Source organism: Ascidiella aspersa, chromosome 5, assembly GCF_963924565.1.
Source record: "Ascidiella aspersa chromosome 5, kaAscAspe10.2, whole genome shotgun sequence".
Taxonomy (NCBI): Eukaryota; Metazoa; Chordata; class Ascidiacea; order Phlebobranchia; family Ascidiidae; genus Ascidiella; species Ascidiella aspersa.
The window spans coordinates 26,802,089-26,829,749 of NC_139451.1; the positions used below are offsets into that span (position 1 = coordinate 26,802,089).

Sequence of the window (27,661 nt, forward strand, 5' to 3'; positions counted from 1 at the left end):
TATATATATATATAAAGGCCGCTCCAAAACCATAATTTTGCGCAAATTTCGCAACGGGTTGCAATGATAAAAAAACTGATATACTACAATTTGGTATAATGCAACTCGGTCAGATACTTGAAAAGTAACGAAACCGTTATTGTTAGCCACCGCAGAAAACAAAATGGCTGCTGCAAGTTCCAAACTTTAAATTACAAAACTAAGAGATCGGCCATTTCGGAAGTTACGCCGACAAACGAACGGCTAAGTATCTTTAGTGATATTAACCTTTGGTGTACTGGAAGGTGGGACCTCTTTGCAGGGTTTATCAACATTTTGTGAGCTTCTTTGTTAGAAAAATGCGTCACGAACGTTTTGGAAATCACAATGAAAACCAAAAAATTTGGGTTAAACCGGCTGTTAATTAAAATAGTATATTCCGCTGACTTCCGAAGACTGTTCTCCGACCCTAGTGGACAATAAGCTTTGAGGTCGACCAAAGTCTGTATGCTTTCGCCAATTTTTTCTCTTTAAATCCGTGGCACATATTTTGTTGTACGTTAAATGAATTTAATTTTTAATTTTTTGTGTGTTAAAGTCTCGCAGCCTCTTGTAACAATCAGCAGCTCACAGCTAAAACGGATGTGTTACGGTTGACAAAATTCAGCAGGATTTTTTTCTTACATTGTACATCTTTTCATTTTGCAACGCTCATATTTATTTCCTTACTTTTTGGCGTTTTTCTCTTGCCTTTAATTTGCTTGTATTCCTTTATAAATACATCTTTGGTAAAAACTGCTTGTCAGTTCCCTTGATTGTTGTTGGTCGGCTTATTACGCCCCGAACGTACAAAAATATTGCAAAGAGAACAAAAGACTGTAGCAACTAGTAAGCGCTCAAAAGCTGTAAAAAATCGTGCACTGCTGCAACAACACAGTTTATTACATCTGTTAGATGCCGTAGAACACTCTTTACCTATACGAAATCGTATTTAGAACAATAGTTATTTTGCAGCACTTAATATGTCTCTTATAGCTAAATTTAATCTTGTAACTTAAACCAATGGCCTAAAATAGAAAAGGATAGTAATATAATTAGTTGCGTATATGTGTTGGGCTTTTCGTTACTTAAACGAGTTGTGAAAAACAATTAATAGTCGTGACGTAACGGATTTGTAAACGCATATTTGACGTCACCAGTAAAATGGTGATAATCAAAAGCCGATGTGTCGAAACATCACTACCTTTTCACACGGTTTAGGCGACAGATGGACTTCTAGAGAATTCGCGACAGCAATGTTTTAAGATTTATCAGATATATTAGGAAAAGGAAAGCCTTAACCTTTTCGGTGCCAACGACGCACTTCACCCCTAAAGACGTCAAACGCCCGCTCATTCCAGATTGGGAACTTAACGACCAGACAAAAAAACTTAAAAGTAGTGACTACTTCAAGGGCTCGAAAGGCTTTGGCGGTTCGACGGGCCGCTTTGGCAGCCTTCCTTCGTCCAGCATTTTCTTGATGGACCCGGCCTTTCTGGTCATAAGGCGTCGGGCCTTGCCACTGATGGCGGGCGGTGGAGTGTAGTGCCTGGTTCTAATTAGCATCTTGCGTCTAGCACGCCAGTACTTGTTGCCTTGACGGAATCGCTTCATACGCTCGTCTCTTTGAATGGCGACCTGGACGATAACGCGAAACAAACGTTAACTTAGTTAGTGTTGTCGGCCGTACGTTGTTACAAAGCTTGCCTGTCTGAAATATTAAAACCGATTTGTAGAAAGTTTGCCACCCCCGGATCTACATATTTTCTTGGCAACGTAGACTTTGGAGCGGTGTTTCTCAAACTTTTACGGCTAGCGGCACCCCTCAGAAATAATAAATAGATTGCGGCACCCCTACAAGATTTTTCCGCAGGTAATTCAATAGAATGTCACACTAAACGGAACTGGGACAACACACATCAACTCTATTTAGGCAAAAATCAATTTCTTAAAGATTGTCAAATATCTCTTGGCACCCTTGAGCATTAGAAATGGCACCCCAGGGTGCCGCGGCACTCCTGTTGAGAACCACTGCTTTAGAGTCTTAAGTAAGCTGGAAACTGTAGGCCGATCAAACTGCCCACTAACAGGCCTGCATCTAGTGCAACCACTTTTCGTTTTTGCGTCACTTGTTTTAAATAAACGACTTAACGTTAATAGGTCTGCGGGTGGCCTTAAACTACCCAAATTAACTGCTTAGGTAACCATTGGTCAAATAGCCAAAAATTGGGCGAAAGGCTAGCAAAAATGTAAATACCTGCAGCAATAATATGGTAAATGTTGGTAATAAATTGGTGGGGTTAAGACCAGCAAATAATTGAATTGGTAAAATGGTAAAGAACACCAAACAATTGATGAAGTTCTGCAAATAGTTGTCCGAAACGAGTACAAGGTTTGTCATGTGAGGGGAATTGATAAAAACACAGCAATAAATTGGCTGACACTTTTATTTTTTTGTTTTAATAAAAAAAGGCAAACGTGTGTTACTTGAAGCTTTTGTAACTGAAAACACAATATGCACATTGAAAGCCAGTGACTGGCCTTGCTTTCACACAAAATTAAAATAAAATTGCAGTTTTAAGAAAAATTGCAAAATATGAATCATTTAGTCGCATAGCCTTAATTTAAAGCAGTGGTTCCCAACCATTTTTGTCCTGTACACCCTTTTAGTCGATAACTTATTTTAATTTCCCCCCTACAAAATTATTTAGCTAAAATATGTGACCTAGCTTGCAGAATAATTCGTAGACAAGTGCCAAGCTCTGTCTTTTTTTCTCGAAATTTCGTCGTACATTCACTTTCTTCATTGAATGATTTTATGATACCTTTCTTTTACTCAGCTTATATATGACAAGAGCAGCAATAACACATTGAACACAAATCGCTCCCTCCCCTAAAAATTATAACCCCCAACCCCCCCCCCCTAGTGGGGAATTCACGGATTTAAAGCTTTACTAAGTTTTAAAACGACTGGTTGAAAACCAGATCGGCTTTATACTCACTAATCGCTTGGGATACCACTTCATAGGATGGATCTTTTGCTCTTCTTTGTGCCAATCATCGGCCTCTTCCCGTTGTGGATGTGGTTTGGGGAAGGCGACCGTCTGTAAAAGAAACGGCGCCAGTTAACGCTACGCAGAGATTCTCAGGTCAACAGCAGTTATATGTAGAAGAAATAGTGGATACACAAAAGAGCTAACCAACGTTAAGGCATAACTGAACTGGAGTTTAAACAGTTCTATTGAGCAGAAAGTCTCTGACAAACGTTGGCCTATAATTTTAAGTAATAATTTATAATAACCAAATAACTGAGTTTTTTTTCCAATGTTGCACTTGGTAGCGGTTTTGCCTCACATAGTATTAGACAATGCAAATGCACTAATATTAGTACTTTTAGATTTATTCTTTAAAGTTTTGTGTTTTTTTGGTCACTAGTTTGTAAAATGTTTTAAGTTGTTTAACCAACGTTTAAAATTAAAAATACTTTTCTGTTTACTAGCTGCCACAAAGCTGTCAAACCCCACAGCCTACATCTGTCAGAAATGCCCGGATGTATTAAAGATCGACTTTTTCTAGTTTTTTGACCTGTCACAATTGCTGTTTTCTAGCTGTCAAAAAAGTTTTAAACCCTACAGCCTACATCTGTCACAAATACACAGAGGTTCCAAAGCCTAAAGCGACAAACAAAAACAAGGATAAAAAGCAAATTCAAATCGTACCCTCGTTAGTGGTTCCCGTTCCTGGTCGGGTCCGTCGCTTTTGCCGTGGATTCGCCATCGGCCGTAGGGATTGGCGACGTGCCGCTCAAACACCACGTACTCGTAAACGCGTCGCGTACCTTCCGGGTCTCCGTACATTAGACGTCCGAAGCGGTCGTACACGGCGAGTTTCTGTACACGTTATTAGATACAAATAGATATGGGCGATGTATTAAAATACCTTAACTTTTCTATACTTAACAACAGAAATACGCAATATGTTACACTATTTTCGTTTTTTAAGTATCTTCGAATTGCAACATTTGAAGGCACGGCAATATTATGGGAGATTTGTTAAAAACAACATTATTTTTCATATGGGCGATTTATTAAAAACACCATTATTTTTCTCTACTTAACAACAGAAATACGCAATATGTTACGCTGTTTTCGATTTTTAAGTATCTTCGAATTGCAACATTTCAAGACACGGTAATGAATATTGCAACAATTAGGGAACGTTAGCGTATAATCTGTGCTCTCTGGTTTGCCGGAGAGTTCGAACCTCACTGCATACTAGCTTGGCCTTGCTTGCATCATTGATCAACTGATTACGCTGTCTGATTTCGGTATTTCTTCCTGAAGGCATCTTTTGTATTTTATTATGTGTACCATTATCTTGGAGGCGGGGGTTTGCTCAGTCAGTCATCGTTGTATGGGGGAAGACTGTAAACCGCAAGCTATCGGCAGACTGAGTGAAATAGTCGATCAATGATGATTTTAAAACGACCTACATATTAACCAGTTCTTGGCGAGTTAAGTGCTACTAAGATAAACGTTAAGAAATGTGTTTGAATACTGTATGTTGCGATAAATGCTTTCGACAAAAAGGCTGCTGATATGGAAAATCAATGTTGGGGGGTTGTTTGCAAATCAGTTTAAGGTCGAAATGAGTTAATGCCTGGATCAAAGTCGTTGTTACAAAAAACAAGTGGTTCAAAAACAGTTCAGCTTTAAATCAATTGACTGTCTGTAATAATTAAAAAAATAAATGATTAAGGCGTTAACGTGGTGCAAGAAACAAACAGATAAATAATAAAGCTGGTTAAACACAAACATACACATGTTTACAATATTTAAAAATAAAAATACTGCACCTGTTTTGAGTGCATCCGGACTGTAACTTGTGCATAAAAGTTTTCGTCGTCAATCATGGGTGAGCATCTGATTTGCACCACTTTGTGGGGCTCGATTGATTCCAACCAACTCCAAAACACCCTTTTGTCGTGAAGGCCTTCTACCATGCTCTAAGAACAAAAAAAATAGTTAGAAAATTGATTTACCATGGCACTTTCGAAACACAACTGAAGCTGAACAAAAATAAATTTCAAGACTTTGTGTCAACCCTTTGAACCCTGTCATGGTACTATTTTCTCTCATTGTGGATCAATCCGATTATTAATTCACAGCATTCAAGCTGACCGGACTGACGCCATAAAAAATTAAGTCATACTGTAAAGTATTTTTGCAAATACCCTTATATTAAAAGATGTTTTCTTTCAATTTAAAATGATTATTGACCTTAATATATTTCATTCCAGTTGTAGGATTATTATTTAATTGCTTTCAGAGAAATTACCGCCTTTACTGGCATAAACCAAATCTACACAACAAAAATGAATGAGGATCACATATCCCGACCTAATTTTATTTATTAGAGAAATTAAGTAATATTAAAGCTAACCAAATCTTTAGGCAGGAATCTTTAAGCTTGCCAAATAAGTGTATTACAATTTAGTGATTTAGGCAAATTACTTCTTTGAATAAAATCTTGTTGCAGGGTAAGAATTAGGTATGCCACATAGTTGGTATTTTCATGCAATTATTATATCATATTTTAGACAAAACTGTTTCGATTCAAAGACGCCATATTACTATGTTTCAACAAGCAAAATAGATTCAAAAACATTCAAAAGTAACAACTTCATCAGGTGATTAACTGACATACTAACGTTCACAATATTTATACAACAAACTGATTGAGGGTCATAAACACTAACCTAATATTATCTAAATAAAAAGGTAAACACTCCTTTAGCTAACCAAGTGATTAAAGATCAATTGTTTTCATAATAATATTTTATTTTTATCAACTGCTTATAAAATCTCAAACCAACAATAGCATTATGTCATGTCCAACACAATAACAAATGCTTAAAAAAATATTTTAATACAGGACGTTGTAAACACACTTTTTAACTGCACTTAAACACAAAACAAATTCTACAACTATTGCAAAGACTTTCGGCGAATAAGACCAAAATAGGACTAATACCTAATAGTCGTAAAATTGTCTAAATCAGAATAAGTTCTTAATCCGTCGGAATCAGGCTTATACAACATATTACCTACCCCCAAACTAATCTCTAAGAACTCTATACTTCCCTAATTATAATTTTAACCCCAATCCAATTTGTAACTCCTACCATTACCACCCTCACTAACCCAAAACACGGATAAAGAATCTGAAACCAAAACAGCTGTGCACCAATGGCGCCGGTCATACTAAGCCACCCAAACTTAGACACCGAATTGCCTGATGCAAGACCGACAGCCCCAAATAGTCCCATGCCCTGTCCCTACAGTTAAATGCATCATTTTGGGTTATTAAGGCCTCATAGTTGAATTTGAAAGTTATTCCAACAAGAAACATGCACACATATGTGTGTTAATAACTGAGATCTAGCCCTTCTGAAGCTGCTTTTTGACCAACGATTATGGCTTACGTATAATTAGTACACCGAAAGCCATTGCAGACTCACCAAATCTGTTGATCTATGATGCAAGCAGGGCAGACTAGAAAAACAACGAGCCTGTAGTGAGGTTCGAACAGCGAAAAATTGCATCATAGATCAACAGATTTGGTGAGTCTGCAATGGCTTTCGGTGTACTATTATTCCAACAAGTTTAGGTTTTATTCAGACGATTTAGATATTATTCTGTTGTGGATATTATTTGACTTTATTAGGTCGTTGGTCTTAATGGTACGGTTGAACAGATTATTCTACTTCAGATATTGTTGCTTTGTAGGTTTAATTGTGTGTTTTCTTTGAGAGGCCGTCAGATAAATTTGACAGACTGTTTTGACTTGAGTATTTTGGCCCTTCAAGCAGCACCTTGATTAAAGGTGCATATACCGTATACCTGTATATAGAGAGAGATTTAAAAAAGTTTTGCTTACAAACAAAACACCCAAATAAAAGACAACTTACACAGTAAGCATGCTCAGTAACCAGGTTGTGGAGAGAAGCTACAGTATTACCCTTCTCAACTATTGACCATCTATAAAAATAAACAGTATTCAAGAAGTTAGGCATTTTACCTTAGTGTGATACTATTTTAAACACAATAAAAGATAATGTTTCACAACAAAAAACGAATTAAAAGATAATGTTTTCACTGCATACAAAACAATTTTTTTTCAGTCTACAAAAATTATTACAGAACTTACTTTTAAAATAAGGAACACGGGATATACTATGCAGGGATTTGTAATGTCGTCTGAAAATGGACTTAAGACCGACATATGAACAACTTTAACATCAGATTAAAACACAGTTCGAAATCGGACAAAAATAGAACTGATACCTAATAGCCGTAGTACCGTCTAAATCGGAATAAGTCTTAAACCCATGGGAATAGTGCCTAAATGGTCAGAATCAGGCCTAAAAAATACTTAAACTTGACCCCACCCCTAAGTACATCAATAACTCATTTAATAATTTTAAACCCAACCCATTTTTAACCTCACCCATTACCCACCAATACCCCAAACAGGGCCAAAGCAGCTGCAATTAATTTAGGACGTATTCTGGCAGATTTTGGTCTTATTGGGTATTACAGCATATTTGGCTTTATTTATTTGTTGTTGAATACTATGGTTTCAAAGATTTTTCTGCTTTAGTTATTGTTGCTTTTTAAGGATTATTGTGTGTTCCCCTGAAAATAAATTTCAGGGCCAAATAAAAGTAAGTCGGCATTATCTTAAAAAATACAATTCAATACACACTTTATCATTAGTCAATGTGACAGGAATTTTTCATTAAATCTCAGCAATGAAAGGTGTTCTTATTATTTTGAGTTTCTAAACATTTGGATCGCATTAATTACCACCTCCATGTGAAGAACAGCTACATGGTGTTGAAACAACAACAGCAACTAATATAAAAAGTGTTGTAACTAAATCAACACCGCTGCATCTATTTGGCATAGACTATGAAACACACTGACTTCTACTTTTATTATTTTTAGGATATAAACATAACGGAAAGGCATTATATTTTCTTTTCCACCATTATTCGTTCTAGTATATATGTAGATTTTCAATTAAAACAAAAGTTTAATTAGACTCTGAACATAGTTACATATTTACATGGAATGAAAAAAAAATGCTCAAATGAAAATTTCTACAACATAAGTACCTCTTGGTATTCAGAAGGTTGTGTGCGTCGATGTAGATTTGCTGGGCTTCCGTTGGAAAACGTGCTTTGTGAAATTCCGGCAGGCGTTTCTTCAGGAGGCGGGCACTAAAATAAAAAAAAAAAAAAGATTTAACGGAAAGTTGCAACAAATTAGGCATGTTATATATAGGACAGATTACATCGGGTACAGTTTTTGACGGACTGCACCGCAACATCAAAACAAATTAATTATTAAAGTAACTAAATTGCCGTTTTAATGTGTTTGTAACATTAGCCATTAAATGTACATAGGATAGTCTTTGGACCACAGCTTTGATGCCTCTGGTTCAAGTATATTTAATTGTGAATACATAAAGATTAACATTGGTGTGCTGGTAATAAAATATTTTTTCTACGCACAAAAAAAAACACATGAAAAATAACTTACTGGACTAATGCATCTCTCATATCTGCCAATGACTGCTTTGGATTTGAAAGAGTTGATTTAATCCCTCGATCTTTATCCTTGTAGGGTTCAAAGATCTCAGCTTAAATGAATACATATAGTATATCTAATAAGGAAACGTGCAATGAGGTTTGAATTTTAATATAACAGAATAGTATGTTTACTACTTTTTAGTGCAAAGCTGCACTGACACATTCTTATTAATAGGGCCCCGAACAAAGTTATAAATTAAACAATAAACTTACGTGTACAAGAAATGTCAATAGGTCTTTTAGACTGTGGGTACCTCCACTCTTCATAGTTCATTTGTGCGTAAGATCGGTTCTTCTTGGCAAACTTCTTTTGGCCTACCAGTATAAGAAACAGTTAAAATTTATTCATTAAAACTTTAGACGTATTAGTTTTAAATACAAGCTTTTTTTTAATAGTACAAGTCCCAGGTCCCAAATTATAGCTAGTCTATTTTAATTGTGTCATACTATTTATTTAAAATACCTATGTTATTCATGTATATTTTTGCCTACAGTGAGTACAATGCAACACTGCACACAGAACTCTTTTGCAATTCGGTACAGTTTTTGAAAGCATTGTTGGGTCTTAGTGCTTCTTTTGACTAATTGATCTGTTATGCAGTCAAATAATGTACTGCAAAGAATACAAAGTTACTGGCTCGCCCAATAACGCTTGATTGACACTTGAGACATGGTAATTGGTCGCCCGAAAAAACACTGACACTGCACTACCAGGTTACATTAAAGGAATCACTATAAATTGGTCGCCGCAGCGACAGGCCAACTTACCGCACGCGTTTGTGCAATTAGGCGCAAACAATCCGTGGTAAAACATTAAATTATATCGGTTCCAATTATCCGAAATAAACGGCAGAATTGGATTCGAATCCAGATGGGATTCAAGGATTCGATATTCTACTTTGAGCATCCCAACTTGCGATGTACATAACATAATTTTTGAAGTATGATTTCCTTGATGAATTACAAATGCTAAGTCAAAAATGAAATTAGAAACAGTGTTTTAAACAAGGTGATCTACCTATTTTAAACAGTTCTCCCTTTCTTCTCATAGAATGGCCATACATTTCTTCAAGTCGTCTGGCTCTGTTAGTTGCAAACATCGTTTGTTGAAATCCATTGACACATCCTAATAAAAGCAAATAATGTTAGGAGAAAAGCAATTGCTTAACAAGGAAGCAGTGCTACTGCTTGGCGCATGTTTTTAGAAAAAAAACAAGTAAGAATTATATAGATTTTAAATGGTGAAATGCAACAAGTTATTATTTGATACCGACCGCTATCATTTCTTTGGACTGATACCGGATATTTACAATTTCGTGAACTGATACCTGATACCACATATTTTTTTATATACTTGGAAAATGTTCAAAATTTAAATCAAAATAACTTTTTAGTCTATATAATTATATAATATATTAAACTATTATTTTGCTTATAAACTTGGCATGATGCAAAAACTCCAATGGAAAAAATGGGTAAATTGCTAGTTTTTATGGAAGAATGATATTAAATTTTTGTACATCAAATATCAACCAAATTATCAGCGTACATTTTCGCTAATGATATATCAGTTTATCTCTAGTCAACATTAGTAATGATTTAATATTTTGTGAAATCAGTCTAATCTGATTCTTAATGTTTCATAAACACTAGGCAAAAAATATTATAAACATTAAAAAAGCTAACCCAATGATATGTCACTTCCAAGTAATCTTGTCCTTGAAGCCAGGTGCAAAACTCCTCGTATAACTCGAGCCATGGTGTAGATCAACTACATCAACATTGAAAACATTACCACATTCCAAAGCAATTTTTTCTAAATAAAGAAAGATAACCTTAGTGAATGAATTATAATATTTCACAAAAACTATAGGCCTACATGGATAAAGGCACTTGTTCTAAATTTAGGCTTTCCTGCATGAAAACAGGCGGACAGGTTATATAATTAAGAGTCAAGACACATAAAAACGTGATCAAACCGTTGATTGGTATAATAATATTAAGGGGACGTTATACCATTATACTGTAATTTTACGAAATACAAGGTTATCTTTTGGGAATTGCTCATTAACCTTATAAAAAAATGTCATCTGGCAAGCATGCTTAACAGTTATCACACAATCAAATTACTTAAAAATAGTGAGAAAAAAAGTCGGGAAACCACCTAATAACCGATAACACGTGCAAAATGCAAAACAAAAATTAAAAGTTTACCAGACTGATGTTTACACTTTGCATAACGTTGCTTTAATATTTCAGTCAGTTGCGACAGAACAATAATAATAATAATAATAATAATAAAATCGTTCTGTATTGTGGTAATAATAAAATAAAATAAATTCATTTTGCACAACTTCGTAGGGTAAAAGCATTACTCATAGAATGCTACTGGTAAATGTATTAGTATTCTATTAGATCGATTTTGCGTGAAAGTTCACGAAGTTTTCTTAATATTTAGAAACATTTTTAAAAGATAGCAGCAGTCGGCGTTGTTTCAAAATCGCTCCACATTGTTGGGTTATGGCGCGAGTTAGCGTTTGGATTTGAGTGGGAAAAGCAATATTGTTAAATAAAATACTTGAACCAACCAAACACTAACCGAAATATTGTGCCGTTGCTTTAGTAATTGTTTTAACGTTGTTGGTAGGATTCTAGACCAGTCGCCTAACTTATGAGATGTTTAAATTGCTTTTCTTTCGTTTTTAGACTTGAACACTCTATATTGTTTCAAGTGTCGAGTAATTTATTTAAATTTAATTCTTTAGAGTTATGCGTTTCCATTTTTATTCCCTAATCTATTTAATTTACGTGGTCTGGTATATATATTGCCACTGTAAGTATGCACTGCATATACGCTATTTAATCAAGAGAAACTATTCTATCTAAAAAAAGAAAAAAAAATAATCCTAATGAATGCATTGTTTTCTGCATCCTTAGCATTAGAAACAGTGGCACTGGTCTAGAATCTTACCACCACAAACATTATTTGGGTTAGCGGTTGGGTTAAGGTGGGGCAAGTATTATTATTAAATAAAGGATATAATAATACTTGACCCACCCACACCCAAACGATAATTCTCACCCTAACTCAAATTTTGTGCGTTAATTTCATAACTGTGGTAGGATTCTTGCGCCGAAACAGCAAAACAGTTTGGAACCACTTTTTGAAAGTAACAAGGACATTCTACCATTACTTGGTAGTGTCTCTAGTTGCTTTCAGCTACTTTCACTGATTTTCTTTCAGAAAATTTTATCAATCTAAAAATTTTACCAAGAAACCTTTGTGATGGCCGAATACTTGGCTTCCATTTTCGGAACTGAGAAAGACAAGGTCAACTGCTCCTTCTACTTCAAGATAGGAGCATGTCGCCATGGCGATCGGTGCTCTCGCATGCACAACAAGCCTACGTTTAGCCAAACAATCCTCATCCAGGGCTTGTACCAGAATCCGCAGATCAACAACACAGCTGCTGGCACTTTCTCAGATGTAGAAATGCAGGAGCACTACGACAATCTTTTCGAGGAGGTTTTCGTGGAGCTCGAAGAGAAATATGGATCGATTGAAGAGATGAACGTATGCGACAACCTCGGAGATCATCTTGTCGGAAACGTCTACATCAAGTTTCACAAGGAAGAAGACGCCGAAAAGGCTGTTAATGACTTAAACAACAGATGGTTCAATGGTCAGCCAATACTCTCCGAGTTGAGCACGGTCACTGACTTTCGAGAGGCCTGTTGCCGCCAGTATGAGATGGGCGAATGCACCCGTGGAGGATTTTGCAACTTTATGCACCTGAAGCCAATTTCCAGGGAGCTGAGACGTCAGCTCTATGGCCGAAAAGACAAGCAGAAGAGGTCTCGATCCCCTCGCACACGCAACAAGCGTAGTCGCTCTCGAGAACGCCACAGGCGTCATTAGGCATGCTTTGGTTTTTGCCTTAAGAATACATTGCTGTCAAGCACATATCAACAATAAAGAACTTGTATTGTTAAGTGTACTTGTAAATAGCCCAAGTGTAAATAACAATAAGTTCAAATGAAACTGGTTTTAAAATACAAAACAAAAAATATTACAACTTTGGGCTGTCCTATTTAATGAGAAAACATATGACGTTTAAGACAATATTGTGGTTCAGACTCTTGACATATGATGACTTTTGTGTTTTATTTCGTGTACAATTTTACTTCATTTCAATAAACTGTAATATTAGAGAAAAAATCTTGATATACATAGATATTCAGTTAAACTTACACAAAAATAATAATTAACAAATTGTTAACCATTTGGAAAACTTTTTGTTTTATTATTTAATTTTTTACTGCATAGAACTATGGCTCATTGAATCGCAAGTGTGACAATATATATTTGTGCAATTGGAATTTAAAAATATCAAATTTGGCCTACTTACCTAATTTGTATTAAGTGCAGATTGCAACAGTGCCCATCAAGCAAGTTTTTATCATGAATATTTTTTGGGGTTCATAGTTTAGTGAGTAAAAAAAGGTGCACACTTTTTTCTGCAAGCTATTTTATTGATTTTTAGTTCACATCAGTTCATCTGTAAATATTCCAAAATAGAATTTGGTAAATATTAGTTATTATAATATAATCATTTTTTTGTAGGTTTTTGCACTTGGGTTTTTTTTTCGAAAACTGGCCTGCAATGGCAGAGTACCTGGCTTCGATTTTTGGGACAGAAAAGGACAAGGTCAACTGCTCATTCTACTTTAAAATCGGAGCATGTCGTCATGGGGAACGCTGTTCACGACTGCATAATAAGCCAACCTTTAGCCAGACAGTCCTTATCACAGGCTTGTACCAAAATCCACAAATTAACAACACGGCCGCTGGTACTTTTACAGATGTAGAAATGCAGGAGCACTACGACAACTTCTTCGAAGAGGTTTTCGTGGAGCTCGAAAATAAGTATGGATCAATTGAAGAGATGAACGTGTGCGACAACCTCGGAGATCATCTGGTCGGAAACGTCTACATCAAGTTTCATAAGGAAGAAGACGCCGAAAAGGCGGTCAACGACTTAAACACAAGGTGGTTCAATGGTCAGCCAATACTCTCCGAGTTGAGCACGGTCACTGATTTCAGAGAGGCCTGTTGCCGCCAGTACGAGATGGGTGAATGCACCCGTGGGGGATTTTGTAACTTCATGCACCTGAAGCCGATTTCCAGGGAGCTGCGACGTCAGCTTTACGGGCGAAAAGATAAAAAGAAACGATCTCGTTCACCGCCCACTCGCAAGAGAAGTCGCTCACGAGATCGCCACAGGCGTCGCTAAAATAATGGAAATGTGTATCTTCCTGAAAAACCTGGGTCACAAAGGAAATAAAAACACTTGCATACTACAATAAACTGTAAAGAAACTGTGATGTTGTTTTGCCCTATGTCAGAAAGATATTTTAAAATTTTGCTTTTATAGTGTACATGCTTATGTATATAATGTATGTTGACTCACCACCTCAAATTTTCTTGTAGAATGTAAAATTTTTGATTGATGATTACAATTGGCATTTCACTGATTTCTTGTTTTACATAAAAACAAAGAACTTGTGTATACCTATTTATCTGTTAAAGCATCACTGAAACATATGTTCACCTAACGTTACCTTAAGAGGTCGTTCAACAGGCTTGTAGAAATAAAATCCCATGTGTACTTGTATCTGCTGTTGCTTTTGTGTGAAAATCAGGTTTTTTTATGCTTCCAACCTTTTTAGATGAACTAGGTTTACAGGTTAGGTACAAATTGACTAAATTGTGTGATCACAAAAAAGACAGTTTGAACTAAAGACAAAAATGGAATCCGACCCAGATGATGACCCAAACATAAAATATGGCACACCAATAGACATCCCAGAGGGTAAGAATTTTGTACAAAGTGCATTACCTTTTGGCGCAATCTCATAAAAGGTTACTTATTTATGCAAAATAAGAAAAATAATGTTCAAAACAATCATTTGTAATTAAATAGAAGACTAAGTCGAGCCATTTTCAACACATGTCAATTTGTGTTCCAGTCCAAATCATTTCCAAGGCATGTTAAATCTCAGTCACTGCATTAGAATGAAAAATTAATGTTGAACTTCTAAAAAGAATTGTGAACGAGTCACATTTTAAACGATATTTTGCATAGCAAACAAGAAAAAACTAGCATGTTAACATTCTTTAAATTTAATAAATAATTAGCCCATAGAACCAAAATTTACTAAAATGTGTGTAATTAAAGCACCTGTATTTAAGTTTAGAGCCATTTGTGTGAATGTAGCAAGTTCAAGTTAAGTCAGTTTTCCCAAAATACTGAAGTCAGTCAAGTTATTGGCATAAGTCATTACAACACTGAAAACTCTTGTTGGTAAATTTGGAAAAATACATTATTTTATTTATCCCACTGCCCACAAATATGTTTTTAGTTTGGTAATAATATTGTGGTACCAAAAATTTAATGCAGATGAGTAATTAGTAAAATGTGTGTAATTAAAGCAACTGTTTTTCAGTTTTGAGCCATTTGTGTGAATCTAGTTCAAGTAAAGTCATTTTTCCTGAAAGAATCAGTCACGTTATTGACATAAGTCATTTTATCCCTGGAAATTGTTTTTGAATAATTTGGAGGAAGACTATTAGGATATTTACCCACTCTCCACAAATGTATGTTTAATTTGGTAATAATATAGTGGTACCGGAAATTTTATGCAGATAAGTAATTAACAATAAATATGCTGTTGCTACCAGGCATAGTATATTTAAAACAGGTTCCTCTGGCAATATATATAAAAAAATAAATAAGTAATTAACAGGTTTTTGACCTGGCTACCAATGCAACTAGCATTATATTCTAATGTCTGTAACAAACTCTAATGAAAGATAAATTTTAGGCTATCCCCCATTTGTTGTTGTGTTTTGATCATGTTAACGGGCTGTTTTCCATATATTATTTGGTTTTAGACAAGGAAGACAAATTGAAATTTGTTCCCGTTCACGAACAAGTAGTTACTGATGAGGAAGGTCGCCGCAGGTAAAATTTGTCCACAAACTATATTGTACAGCCTGCTATATATAATAGCACACAGTTATTAAAAAAATTCAGATAGTCAAAATCTCGGGAAGGTTGCACATCCTGCTTTTAGTATATAGTGTAAATGTAAACTCTTTGTTATAGAATATCTAGGTTTTAAAGATCTTTATACGAATGGAACTGCTTGTTCCTGTAAGTTTTTGAAACAATACATATAATGCTTTATTCAGAAAATCTCTCCTCAAATTCAGGTCACAAAATCACTTTTTGCTTCATTCCAGATTTCATGGGGCTTTCACTGGGGGATTTTCTGCCGGATATTACAACACGGTCGGCACAAAAGAAGGATGGACCCCATCCAGCTTCAAGTCTTCTCGCATCAAAAAGTCTGACCGGAAGACATTTCACCCCGAGGATTTTATGGATGATGAGGTAACATTAGTTTTCCTCTGATATTAAGAGTTTAAATAGCCACCCTTAGTGGTATCGATCAAAAAGGCATGTGTTTGCTCTTATTGTTATGAACACTCTTTTTTTTACCTATTTTACCATGGCATAAAGTTGCTGCATGTTTTCGTCAGATGCATATTTTTAGCTAAAATAAAATTTAGAGAAAAATTTTGCAGTATAAAAATGTTTGTGTACAATACATTATGTTTTTTGTTTACCAATATATTGTTAACCACCATGTTTTTCTTACTTTTGTCCTATTTTAGGACAAAACTGCTATGGGCATTTCCACAGTCAATGTCTCCGAAGAGTTTTTGCCACAAAGAAGATCTGAGTTGCAAGAAAAGCAGCTAAAAGTGCAAGAACGTGGCATGACCCTAGCCCTTGGCGCTGATCTGCTAGAAAAGCTGATTGTACCAAAGAAGTTAGTTTTGTTTAACTGTTTTTTGTGTCAAGGTTTTTGCTAATCAAAAATAAATCCTGCTAAAAACATCACAAGGTTAAGTAACCATTGTATATGATGGCAGGAGGTTGTAGGTAGACATAAATGAACATTGAACATCTAAGCTTATTTTACAAGTCCCTTAGCAGTTTATAGACATTAAACAGATGTTTACTAGCATTTTTAAAGTTGAAAATGAATTAGGATTTTATAAATCTTTCGCTTAATTCGACCTATTTCTGTGTGGGATTTGATATATTTAATTATTTAATCTGTATTTAGTGACTGCAGTTTTGTCTACTATGCCATTTTTCTTAAATCATTTCTGTTCAAAACTTTCGATTTCAGGCAAACTGTTGGTTACAAGCTTCTGCGAAAAATGGGTTGGAGAGGTGATCACGGATTTGGAAAAAGACGAAGGAAGAAAAAGCAGGGACCTAGCACGGCCAAGGTTTATGGTTGCGCTCTGCCAAGTGAAATTCAATCTTCCGATAGCAGTGTAAGTTACTCGAATCGCAAAGGCAACACATGAAAGGTTTTAAACACGTAATTCATTATACAAGGCTTGATGGAGGCGACTTAAATAGGTTGCCGAAACGTTGGTTAACAATTACAATTACCACAGGAAATGCTTTTAATTAATATTATGCCTTGCAGCAATAGTTTATATACCGAATGAACCGTTAAACTTAACTCAGCAAGACCCATCGTGTTCAAATATTTTTTAAGATGCAAAATGGAAATTAATTTAATTCATTCTAAAAAATTGTATCTAATACACTGTCTATTTGTCGCCACCAATGTAAAAGAATCACCCAAAACTCAAATTCGATACAAAAATTAACCTTAAAAGCTCTTGAACCGTTGCAGCACATTCTATACTTCAGAAATCAGCAAGAAAGGCCCATAAAAATACCAATTTTTAGCCATAAATTTCGTTTTTAGGACGAGGAAACATTTGGGATCGAAGCAATGAACTTCGCGCCGGTAGACTCAGTGCCAGAAAGCATGATCCAAAAGGATAATTTCCATGGCATCGGCTATCAGCCGCTCAATCCGACACAGGCTCTTCACACCAAAGTAAAAGAGTCGAGCTCCGTGAAAGGAAGAACAAAATCTGGAAGCAAACTCTCTTTTCTCGGACAGGTAAAAGTCTGGCGATGAAATGCAGTTGTAAATTTATGCAATAGATTTGTGTTCGGTGGGAACTCAATTTCCTTACTAATTCGTAAAACCTATACTGATCTATTTTTTATATATGTGACAATTTTGATCGAATATTTCAGGTTTTTAATCTAGTTTTGCTCGACCCCTTTTTCTTGGACATGTAAGTCTGCCGATGAAATGAAGTTGTTAAATTGATAGAGTTGTGCAAATTCCAATGCATTACTGTTCTGTGAAAAATCAATTTTCTTACTGATTAGTAAAAAGTTTTTGTGTATATGTAATTTTAATCGATTTTTTTAATTTTCAAGTGTAATCCAGTGTTTCTCAACCTTTTTTCGTGGCGACCCGAACGCTAAGGGTAAATACAACAGCAAAGCTTTTGCGACCCAATTATATTCTTTAAACTTTGTTAGTAATCAAAACATAAGAGGAATAGCTTCAATAAATTCGAATTCAATTCATATAGACCATGTCTAAATTGTTAAATTGTGCTAATGCAAACTTTCCGAAGGCGTTTGGAGTTGGCGCGTTTGAAGAGGACGATGACGATATTTATTCGACCGACAGCTTGAGCAACTACGATCGGATTTTAAGCGCGGAGAAAAATCCCGAAAGCACTTACGGCTGGACAAGGCCTCTGGCCATAACAGGTAAAATACAGTGGTGTAATTATTCTTTAATACACCTGCGCAGGATTTTCTAGAATTTCGGATAGATACCTGATGCCAAGTGGTTGCATTCGATACCAAACTAACATGGGCATTTCAGCCATAGTTTGTAAATTGGAAAGACTGAAGAAACAACTGAAACTAGAAACCAACTGGGTTAACTGCGAATATAATACAAAACTGTCAATCAGGTCTTGGGTAGTTTTTAACCTCGTTTATTTGTTTTTCATCAAAATATTTACGATTTCTGTGTGTGTTCTTTATACCCTGTGGGATCTTTCAAACTGACCAACTTTCAAATCGCCATAAACTGTTTCTGTGAAATAAATATATTTTTCTATTTTTGTTGATGAAAGTAGAATCCGTTTTAGGCCAATAGGAATTCAGTTGACAACTCTAAAAATCATATTCCGTTATTAAGGAGAATCTGCATAATTTGGAGATGTGTGTAAATTATTGCGATTTTTACCGTTTTCTTATTTAACCAGCTGGTCAGGAGAAATTGGCCATCGACTACAAGACCAAAGAGCTCAAAGGCTTTGTTCCCGCCAAAGAAAAGAGTGTCTTTGCTGTTGCCCCCCACCCACTGCCCCAGTTACCCCCAAACTTTGACCCACAAAGAAGAATAAGAGCAAAGAAGGAAGCTGAACGAATCAGGAACATGAATCTGTCCAAGACCGTTCAGGTTAAAATCGTTCTATTTTAAGTTTTAAAGCAATAGTTTTCTGAAAATCTTAGATATGTTGAATATTGATATTAGTGCATACGTAGTATAGTTATAACTTATATCTATCTTGAAAATGTCGTCAAGCGTCTTTTCAACGTTGTTGTTTTTGTACTAACTTGTCCAGACTAAGAATTTATTGTAATACCTTAAGATTAGATTAGTTATTGTTTAAGGTAAACATGAGTTTTTGCTTTTTTTGAATAACTTTGCCAACAATAATAAAGTAAATGAACAAAAATTGTGTTTTTTGGTTTTTAAGACCTGAATAAAAGTTTTCAGCGTATATTAGCGTTATCTAACTTTTTAGCTGTGATTTTGTTTCGTACCTCTATTTAAAAAAAATAAAAATAAGGGGTAATTGTTATTTTTCACAATTAGTCTGTATAGAAAAACTGCTATTGATAGTTGCCTGGTGAAATGAATGTTTTATATCATATGTTTAAACACATAGCCGACTGTTTTTTGTTCGAAGCGGTCCGCTTCTTAAACCTACCACTGGTAAACATGCGAAAAATGCAAAAAGTTAACAAGGGTATTATGCAATTCAACAGTCCCACCCCCAAATGCCGCCTCCGACTGCCCCTCCCAAGTATTTCGACTTGACCTTCGAAGAGCGCCGCCGAGTGTTGGCCGACGACCCGAAGCCAAACGACCTGACCGCGAGCGGAGTAGAAGTTAGCGGCGGCGGATTTCAGTCGATTTTCGATTTTATTTCGCCCGAGGACCGCGCCCGCATGGAGGCAGCAAAGAAACCGCCGGTGGAGCTCGGTTTTAAAAAAGAGGAAGGCGAAGAGGCGATCGAAATGCTACAAACCAAACAAGTGGGCCTTTTTTAATATAACTTTTATTCAAATTGTATTTGAGTTTTGTGCTTTGATAGAACTATTTCGCGCTTGTCAATTTAAAATAATCCGAAAATTTATGTTCCATCGTCAATATATTTTTAACAACTTTCGGTTCAGCTCCGGATTGACTAACTTTATTTTCAAAACCGGTTTATAAAGTTTATTTTTACAAAATTTTAAACGTTGCATAATTGACTCCGGAAAATACAAGTTGTGACGTCGTGCTTAAGTGAACCGCTTTTCGATAGGTTCAGGTGCTTTTAAAATATTCGGTTCAATTGGCCCAAAACCGGCTTATTTAGTCCCGGTCCAGGTTCGGCTCGATTTTTGCGTTTTGGTAGACGATTAAAATTTTTTTCCGCAAATCAATTTTAGAAGAATCTCTAAATTTATGTTCTATGCGTCGTTAATCTATTTTGAACACAATTTAGGCAATCTTGCACATCAGACAAGGGGTTTAATTTCCATATTTAAGTTCAGTGTTGATACAGGTTCGAAAGAAAAAACTTTATTTACAGGGTTTAACTAACAAGTAGGGATTTTCAATTCCGTATTTGAGGTTTGAACCACTACAAACCCATGTAGACATGATTTTAAATTAATTAAATTGGAATCTTTAATTTAAGGGCATTGTTTAGAGCGCAATTAAAGGACTTATGTAAGAGTTTCAATAAAGTTATGAAGTTACAAACTTTTGTAAAATGTGAACGTTTATTTTTTATATTATCATCAGCGTAAAACGATTTTTTTAATCCAAAATTAGGTTTTGAAGTTTTAACGTCAGCAAATTTTCCAGTAAAATTATTTCTAAATGAGTGTTTTAATTTAGTTAAGTGGAACCAGAAACACAGTTACTGTCTTATGCAATCTATTTGAACAACGAAACAGTTAACAACGTTTTTTTTTCCTTTCAAGGTTGACCCCTCGTTACCCCTGTGCGACCCAAATACCTTGAAACCTTTTTCAAGCCACCCAGAAAAGCAACGACGTTTCGATGCATTTGAACGGGCGGTTCGTCAACGACATAAAGGTACGTGCTTAATTCTTTTAACCGCTGTATTCACTGACAGAGAAGTATTCTAATTATAATGCATTAATTAATCTAACAGCCGATGAATAGTTTTTTAAACAACGGGGCTTTGAAAAAACTTCAGTCTTGGTTGCGCTGAGATAAAGAAAAGGCTGACATGAAACGTGTAAAACTGGGTATTTTTAACGCAGAAGTTTGATTTAAACATACGCTTTCTCTATTTTTACCATCGCTTTAGATTTTTTTTACCCTTTATTGATTTGAATTATTGGTAAGACAAAGGTTTGTAAATATTATTCGCCTTTACGGCCTTAATTAACCAAAATGTGAAGTTTTAATTTGAAGAAACTCCTTGGTTAAAGTAACCTAAAAACAGGGAATTGTTAAATAAACGCCTTTCAATACTAATAGACAAAGTCTTATTGGTGTTTTCTTCAGTTTGCGGTTTTTAGCATAATTATGACGCCGTTTATGGCGTAACTGCAGTATTCTGTATTTCAACAAAGTTCTTCTAAATCTTTTTTCAACTCATGAGGTGGTTTTTGGACTGTTGATCCAACCTATTTAAAAAAAGCCTAGTTAAACAGCAGAATACTCCAGCAAAGCTAGCAATTAAATTCGTGTCAGACTGAATTGCATTGCTAGCTTTTCCAGAGTATTCTGCTGTTGTTTTAAAGGATATCGTTTGCTAGCAATTCAGGTGAGACACTATTAAAATACGGTAAAATATATATTATATATTTCGCCAGAAAACGCATCGTCAGTATTGACAAGAAAAATTAGCAATTAAGGTCGACATGGGTCAAGGTCATATATTCAGTGCTACTAAGCGAAGTTAAACTTCGTTTTTGTTGTTGTGAAGACCCAAAAAAAGAATCTTCTTTCAACCTATGTGGTTATTTTTTGGCCTTTCCAAACGTTACTGAAATACTGTTGGGCCAACACATTCAAAAATGCGAAATTAAGTATCTTTTTTTTTGCGCTGTGAAGACCCGTACGCCGAGGTCGTGAGCAATCTGACGGAATGGGAACGAAATCGCGAACGAGACGAGTTCTATCGGGTTCACCGAGTCCACAACCGACTCACCAGCAACTCGATCGGGTCGAGGTTCACAAAAGGATCGACGGAGGCATCAGAACTAGATGTAAGCTAAAAAAAACCCAAACTTTTATTGCTCGCGGCACACTAAAAATATCTTGCACACTCCTAACAGAACAACAGATAGAGTAATTTTACATCGTCTTAACACACGACAAATTATATATAAATGTCTTGTGTGGTGTGCATTGAGCTTTTAATCAGCGTCAGAACTTTCAGAACTATAATTGGTTACAAGTTTTGTGCTATATTTATCCATGACGTCAATAATATGTAGACTTATAACGATTTTTAATATACTAAAAAGCCAGGCCGCCATAACAAACTGTGTAAAACATTGTATTGTGTTTACATTTTTTTGGCCTAGTAAGATTTACATCAATCTTGATATCTTATCTGGAACACACGCTTATCTGTTTCTGCGTTCAGATTATACCCAAGGAGCCAGCCACGGCGAAACTGAAAGTTTTCGGTGTTATGACGAGAGACAAGATCGAATGGCACCCTGACCCATTGCTATGCAAGAGGTTCAACGTACCCGACCCCTACCCAGAGTAAGTTACACAAGGCAGTTCTAATTCCGGTTAACTCATTCACTATATAAACCAGGAGTCGGCAACATTTTGCTAATCGAGGGCCTGAGCCAAACTTAAAAAAAAGTCTCGACGGGCCGTGATCAATTTTAAAAACTAATACTTTGGCTAAAACTTGTAGTTTTAAGCATTTTATTATAGGAAGCGTTGATAAAGAGCGTAACTAGGATATTTTGCATTTAAAAAGGAGTCTAATTACATTTAAATAAAAACATACGCTTGTTTGGATTAAAATTCGAGTCAGCACAGCGATCATCTTTAATAAAATACTTTAGGGAAACGCGATAAATTTAATTGTTAATCTAGTTTATGGTGCAATTTGGAGGACCGTTAAACTCTAAATTTTAATATTTGAAATACGAACGAAGTAGTGCGCTGCCACAACACAATAAAATAAGTTCAGATGCACTTTGGTGATAAGTCCAGACCATGTACGGCGCCATATGCAGGGAATTGAAATTTGGAAAATGTGTTGTAAATTTTCGATATAATAAGATCATTTTCTCTTATCGATTTCAAACTATTTAAACAAGCTTTACGCCTTGCAATATTTTTATGCACTAATAAACAAGCTTTTTTGATTACGAAGCTTTGTGTTTTCAGTGACGATTTCGTGGGTACACCTCAAGAAAACCGCTTTATACTTCCCCCACCCCCTCCACTGACCCCTATGGCTGGCAACAACGAGGCTACACAAGAACAGAAGACCACCGCAAAACCTGAGGTACTCTTCTATGGGTGTGGCGATTCTTGCGAAACGGTTTACGATATCGTTTTTTACGCACACAAAGGTTTCAATATGGTACCGGGCGTGCTTATGCGTTTTTTTGGTTGAAGATATATGTAACATGTTATACTATCAAAGAGTGAAGCGACGGTAATTTTTCTGAACGTCGGACGTTATTAGATGGATTAAACTTCAAACAAAAGTGATTATTTCGTATCAACTATAGGTGATGTTTTAGCGGAATTTATAGAAGAACGATTCTCCATAGTAATCGACTCTCGGAAACGTAGTAACGGGAAATTTCAGATTGTATTGGTTCATCTGATACTTAAACATCTAACCTTGCCATAATATCAATTTGTTTTAGTCGTATAACCTAGTTTAACTTTTGAATTTCGAGTTTGTCATCATAAGCGCCAGCAGAGCATTGTTAGTTATAGGAATTTTCCGCTACTAAAGTTCTTATACCCTTATAACTATTTTGTAAAAATGCCACTTCGGCGTAATAAATTTTCTTCGGAAAACAATGTCCACGCCTTTCAGTATCGCGTTTGGTTAGTAATATTAATGTCAGCAAAACCGCGAAAAAAGAGGTACTGTAAAATATTTTAAATTTGTCGAAAATTCTTTAAAAAAAAGGATTTTTTTTTATAGTTTTTTATTTTATTTTATGTGCAGCTTAAGTCGTGTGTGATAGTGCCGAAGTAAAACAAATTTGTTATTATGTTTACCTTGGTATGTATACTGTTTTGTTTTCGAATCATTTTCAAAGACTTCAAGTGATCCACTTTTAGGTATTTCAAAACTTATGAATTTTCCTTTCAATATGTTGGGTACACTATGCGCCGATCTGTAATGATAGAAATTGCACCCAACCTTTCATAAAGGATGCTTTGATTTGCTTTTCAGCCACATTAACTAAAGATGATACAAGTTCGTATCAAAACGTCTTAATCAAGATGCTGTCGATTTACTCGACCTTTTTGGATTTAAAATTCTTTATAAAGTTTTCATATGCCTTTGAATTGATATCATAAAAATATGCGGCAACCCTGTAACATACACATGTCACTTTGCAGGTTAAAACCGGAATTGTGAGCGACACAAAGCACCCGCCTCAGTTCAGATCCCTACAAGCAGCAAAGAAGGGTCGGTGGGACGAAGAACCGGTTCAATCCGGTCCCGCTACCAGGGAAGATCATCTTAGGGAGAATGTGGCGATCTCGCATAAGGAAGATACAAATGGAAAAGAAGAGGTTGGGATTATTTATTTGTTCATCAGTTTTCAGGGGTGTTTGGCTTTGTTTTTTGCACAAGTTAAAAAAAGGTATTTGTCTTTGACCTTTTATTTATTTTTATGCAAAAAACGTCAATTTGCACATTTTTAAATGAACAATTTTCACTTATCGGCTGTATTGCGATACTGTTGGATATACCTTTGTACATGTTACAAAAGTTGATCACTGCTTTTTTCCGCAACTTGAATGTTAAACTTTGATTATTTTTCAGAATCAACCAACAGAAACGTCAGACGAACCCGAGGCACCAAGTATGGATCTCTTTAAATCCATCTTCGCTGATGATGACAACGAAGAGTCTTCCTCCTCTGAAGAGGAGAAGGAGGAGGAAAAAGAGTTGGAGCAAAAAAGATGAGAAAGGTAAAATAGTGAGATGCAATTTACTACACCCAGTGTTGTAATGACTTAAGCAAAAAGTCACTGTTTTCACGTTTGACCAAAGTGACTTGACTTGGACTTCTGTCATTGTGGCAAATAACTTGGGTTAAAATTAAGTGTTTTCATCAAATATTTATTCGTAAAATTGAAATATTTATCTGAAACTTTGTTAGTTTACAAATTACTTAACTGGGATTTGAGTCGTTTCAAAATGATTTGTTTACAACACTGCAAGCACCTATTGTCGATATAGGTTAGTTGTAAAACACCGCTTTGAACAGATTGTTGGATATTTAGTTTTTATTCGATCTCCGTTGAAATCAGGCAGTTTTGGTAATCAAAACGAAAAAACGTGATAGAATATTTTTCCATATTGCGACTAGGGTCCCTATCAAAGCGCCACTGCCTTACGCTTAATTATTATCCGCGTTTTTCAGATCCTGTCGAGACTCCAAAGCACATTTCCGCCGCCGAAATTCTCAACCGGCCTGTTACGTTTCGTCCTGATGAAACCTCGATTGTCAAAGGTAAGATGTGTTTAAAAGCGTTCACATCAATGTAAATTCGGAATTTTTTCTAGTGATGCGTGGGTAATGAAACTCACGTTTATGTGATTGTGATGTAGAAAAATAATTGTTTTTTTTTTTTTATTTTCCTTCGCTTTAGTGTAATGTGGACGCCAGTGACCACGAATAAAAACAAATAAGTGGGGGTCATTTTCATTTAAGATTCCTATCTATTTCGCAAGTATTCATTATTCGGGTCGTAGTTAGTAGTTGTGTATAAAACCGCAATACAACTTTTTTTTAAATAAAAGCTCCAAAAGTTGCCGATGTAACCAAATGCCTATAAAAAGTTTCATTGTATCATAATAATAATCAATCATATTTTCATTCGTTAAACAGAGAAAGCGGTAAAAGACAAAAGTCCAGAAAGGGCTGAAGAATCTGACAATGACGATGAATTGTTTGGGCCTACTTTGCCGCCATCTATGCCTGTGCATACGTTTACAAGTAAGTACGAATAGTGTGCCGCACAATGCATTAAGTCCTGTAAAAATTATTTATAATATGGGCTGCTAAGAAAACACGGGTTGAACGTGTTTTGAAAACCCACTTTCATGAAGGATATGGTTTATGGACACTTTTTCTGATAATGATATTGCTTTGTCTTTTAGAAAAAGATACGATCCTACACGAAAACAAGGATAAAAAATACCACAAGAAAAACTCGAAACACAAAAAGGTAAATGTGCCACTTAAAATGTACCATGTTTAACCCCTTTAGTATTAATGTATACATCGATGCGTCTCTTATATCCACGTTAAACATCGTTCATTCTGTTCTAGATAATCAGAGTAGTCACAAAGTCTTTTCTTCTTAAAAATGTCTATGATTGTTTTCGAATTGATTTGCGTATTGAAGTCTTTGAAAGATCCTTGGTTTTTCCAAAAGTATTTAGATAGCACGTGTTTATGAAGTTATATAGGCCATCGTGAAATATTTTTTTTTTTTAACTCTTTCTTATTGTGTTGCTACAGAATTTATATTGTTTTGTTTTCATACTTTAAAAATGACGAACGCAAGTCTCTAGGTCTTAAACCAAAAAAAGTCTGTGCTTACCCCAATATTGTTAACCTTAAAATCAATGGCGCTTGACTGTTAAATGGGAAGTATCTTAAACGGGATAGTCCAAAGGTATACTAAAGTTTTTGAAGTGTGATAGTATTATACAGGGAAATATGTTATCTTTTCAGCACAAAAAAGATGACAAGAAACACAAAAAGAAGAATAAACGGTGACACTCCTATTCAACAACAATCCCTTTTCGTGAATCTTGCAACTAAATCCTGTTGTCCAATGCAGGCATTTTACGGGGAAGAATATAGAAACACGCGCTACGATTGCCTTTGAACTGCCGTCGAGTGATTTTCTATTTTAAATCGTGGTTAATAAAATCTTGAGAATGTCATATTTTTTTAATGAAGTGCTAACATGCAGCATGAAAGATTAGTCAATTGCTTTATTAAAATTACTAATAATGCATTAGGAGTTTGCGTATACACCCTCTTTACTTCTGCAGTATCAAGTTTTTAATGACTAGAGTAGTGGTTCTTAACCGGGTGCCGCGGCGCCCTGGTGTGCCATTACTAGTGCTCAAGGGTGCCGATAGGTATTTGACATTTTTTAGGAATCTGATTTTTTTGAATTGGTAAGCTTCTTGATACAACTATTTGTGTACGATTAGAGGGCATTATATCAAATGACATTTTCCCTGTTTTTGAGGGGTCTGCAGGCCATGAAAGGTTGAGAAACACTGGACTGGAGTTTAGACTAGTGGTTCTCAAACTTTTACAAGTAGTGGCTCCTTCCATCCCCTTGCTTCAGGGCTGCGCCGTCGGTTAAAAATAACCAGAGTCCGAAACCGGCCAAATGTGCCATTTTGCCGACTCTACATCCTGTATACACATTTACTTAACTAATTTTATATAAGGGTGTCATATAACTCCTCGATCCACAACACAAAATATGCAAATA

At 35.6% G+C, this 27,661-nt stretch overlaps 3 protein-coding genes and 1 pseudogene across 3 annotated transcripts; 3 read left to right on the forward strand and 1 right to left on the reverse strand.

Annotated features, from left to right (window-relative positions):
* Positions 1-903: 903 nt before the first annotated feature.
* LOC146145688 (large ribosomal subunit protein mL45-like) lies at positions 904-10,492 on the reverse strand. The gene is made up of 10 exons (XM_083389944.1): positions 10,361-10,492; positions 9,693-9,800; positions 8,888-8,989; positions 8,625-8,724; positions 8,198-8,302; positions 6,989-7,058; positions 4,874-5,023; positions 3,738-3,908; positions 3,021-3,122; positions 904-1,656 (listed from the first exon to the last, which is right to left on the reverse strand). The coding sequence occupies exons 1-10, from the start codon at positions 10,431-10,433 to the stop codon at positions 1,423-1,425; spliced, it is 1,215 nt and encodes a 404-aa protein (XP_083246070.1). The 5' UTR covers positions 10,434-10,492; the 3' UTR covers positions 904-1,422.
* Positions 10,493-11,898: 1,406 nt separating this feature from the next.
* On the forward strand, positions 11,899-13,298 carry LOC146145689 (splicing factor U2AF 35 kDa subunit-like). The gene has a single exon (XM_083390421.1). It carries the CDS (start codon positions 11,961-11,963, stop codon positions 12,591-12,593), a length of 633 nt encoding a protein of 210 aa, XP_083246547.1. The 5' UTR covers positions 11,899-11,960; the 3' UTR covers positions 12,594-13,298.
* A 28-nt stretch (positions 13,299-13,326) lies between these two features.
* Positions 13,327-14,405, forward strand: LOC146145690 (splicing factor U2AF 35 kDa subunit pseudogene; annotated as a pseudogene).
* A 3-nt stretch (positions 14,406-14,408) lies between these two features.
* Positions 14,409-27,018, forward strand: LOC146145691 (G patch domain-containing protein 1-like). The gene is given in 20 exon segments (XM_083390652.1): positions 14,409-14,547; positions 15,630-15,699; positions 15,981-16,131; positions 16,416-16,573; positions 16,940-17,090; positions 17,537-17,737; positions 18,270-18,408; positions 18,915-19,105; positions 19,705-19,974; positions 20,914-21,028; positions 22,019-22,158; positions 22,557-22,681; positions 23,324-23,444; positions 24,527-24,703; positions 24,957-25,076; positions 25,078-25,105; positions 25,561-25,650; positions 26,029-26,136; positions 26,301-26,368; positions 26,881-27,018. Coding segments are annotated over 20 exon segments (2,532 nt in total). The 5' UTR covers positions 14,409-14,483; the 3' UTR covers positions 26,926-27,018.
* Positions 27,019-27,661: the final 643 nt, after the last annotated feature.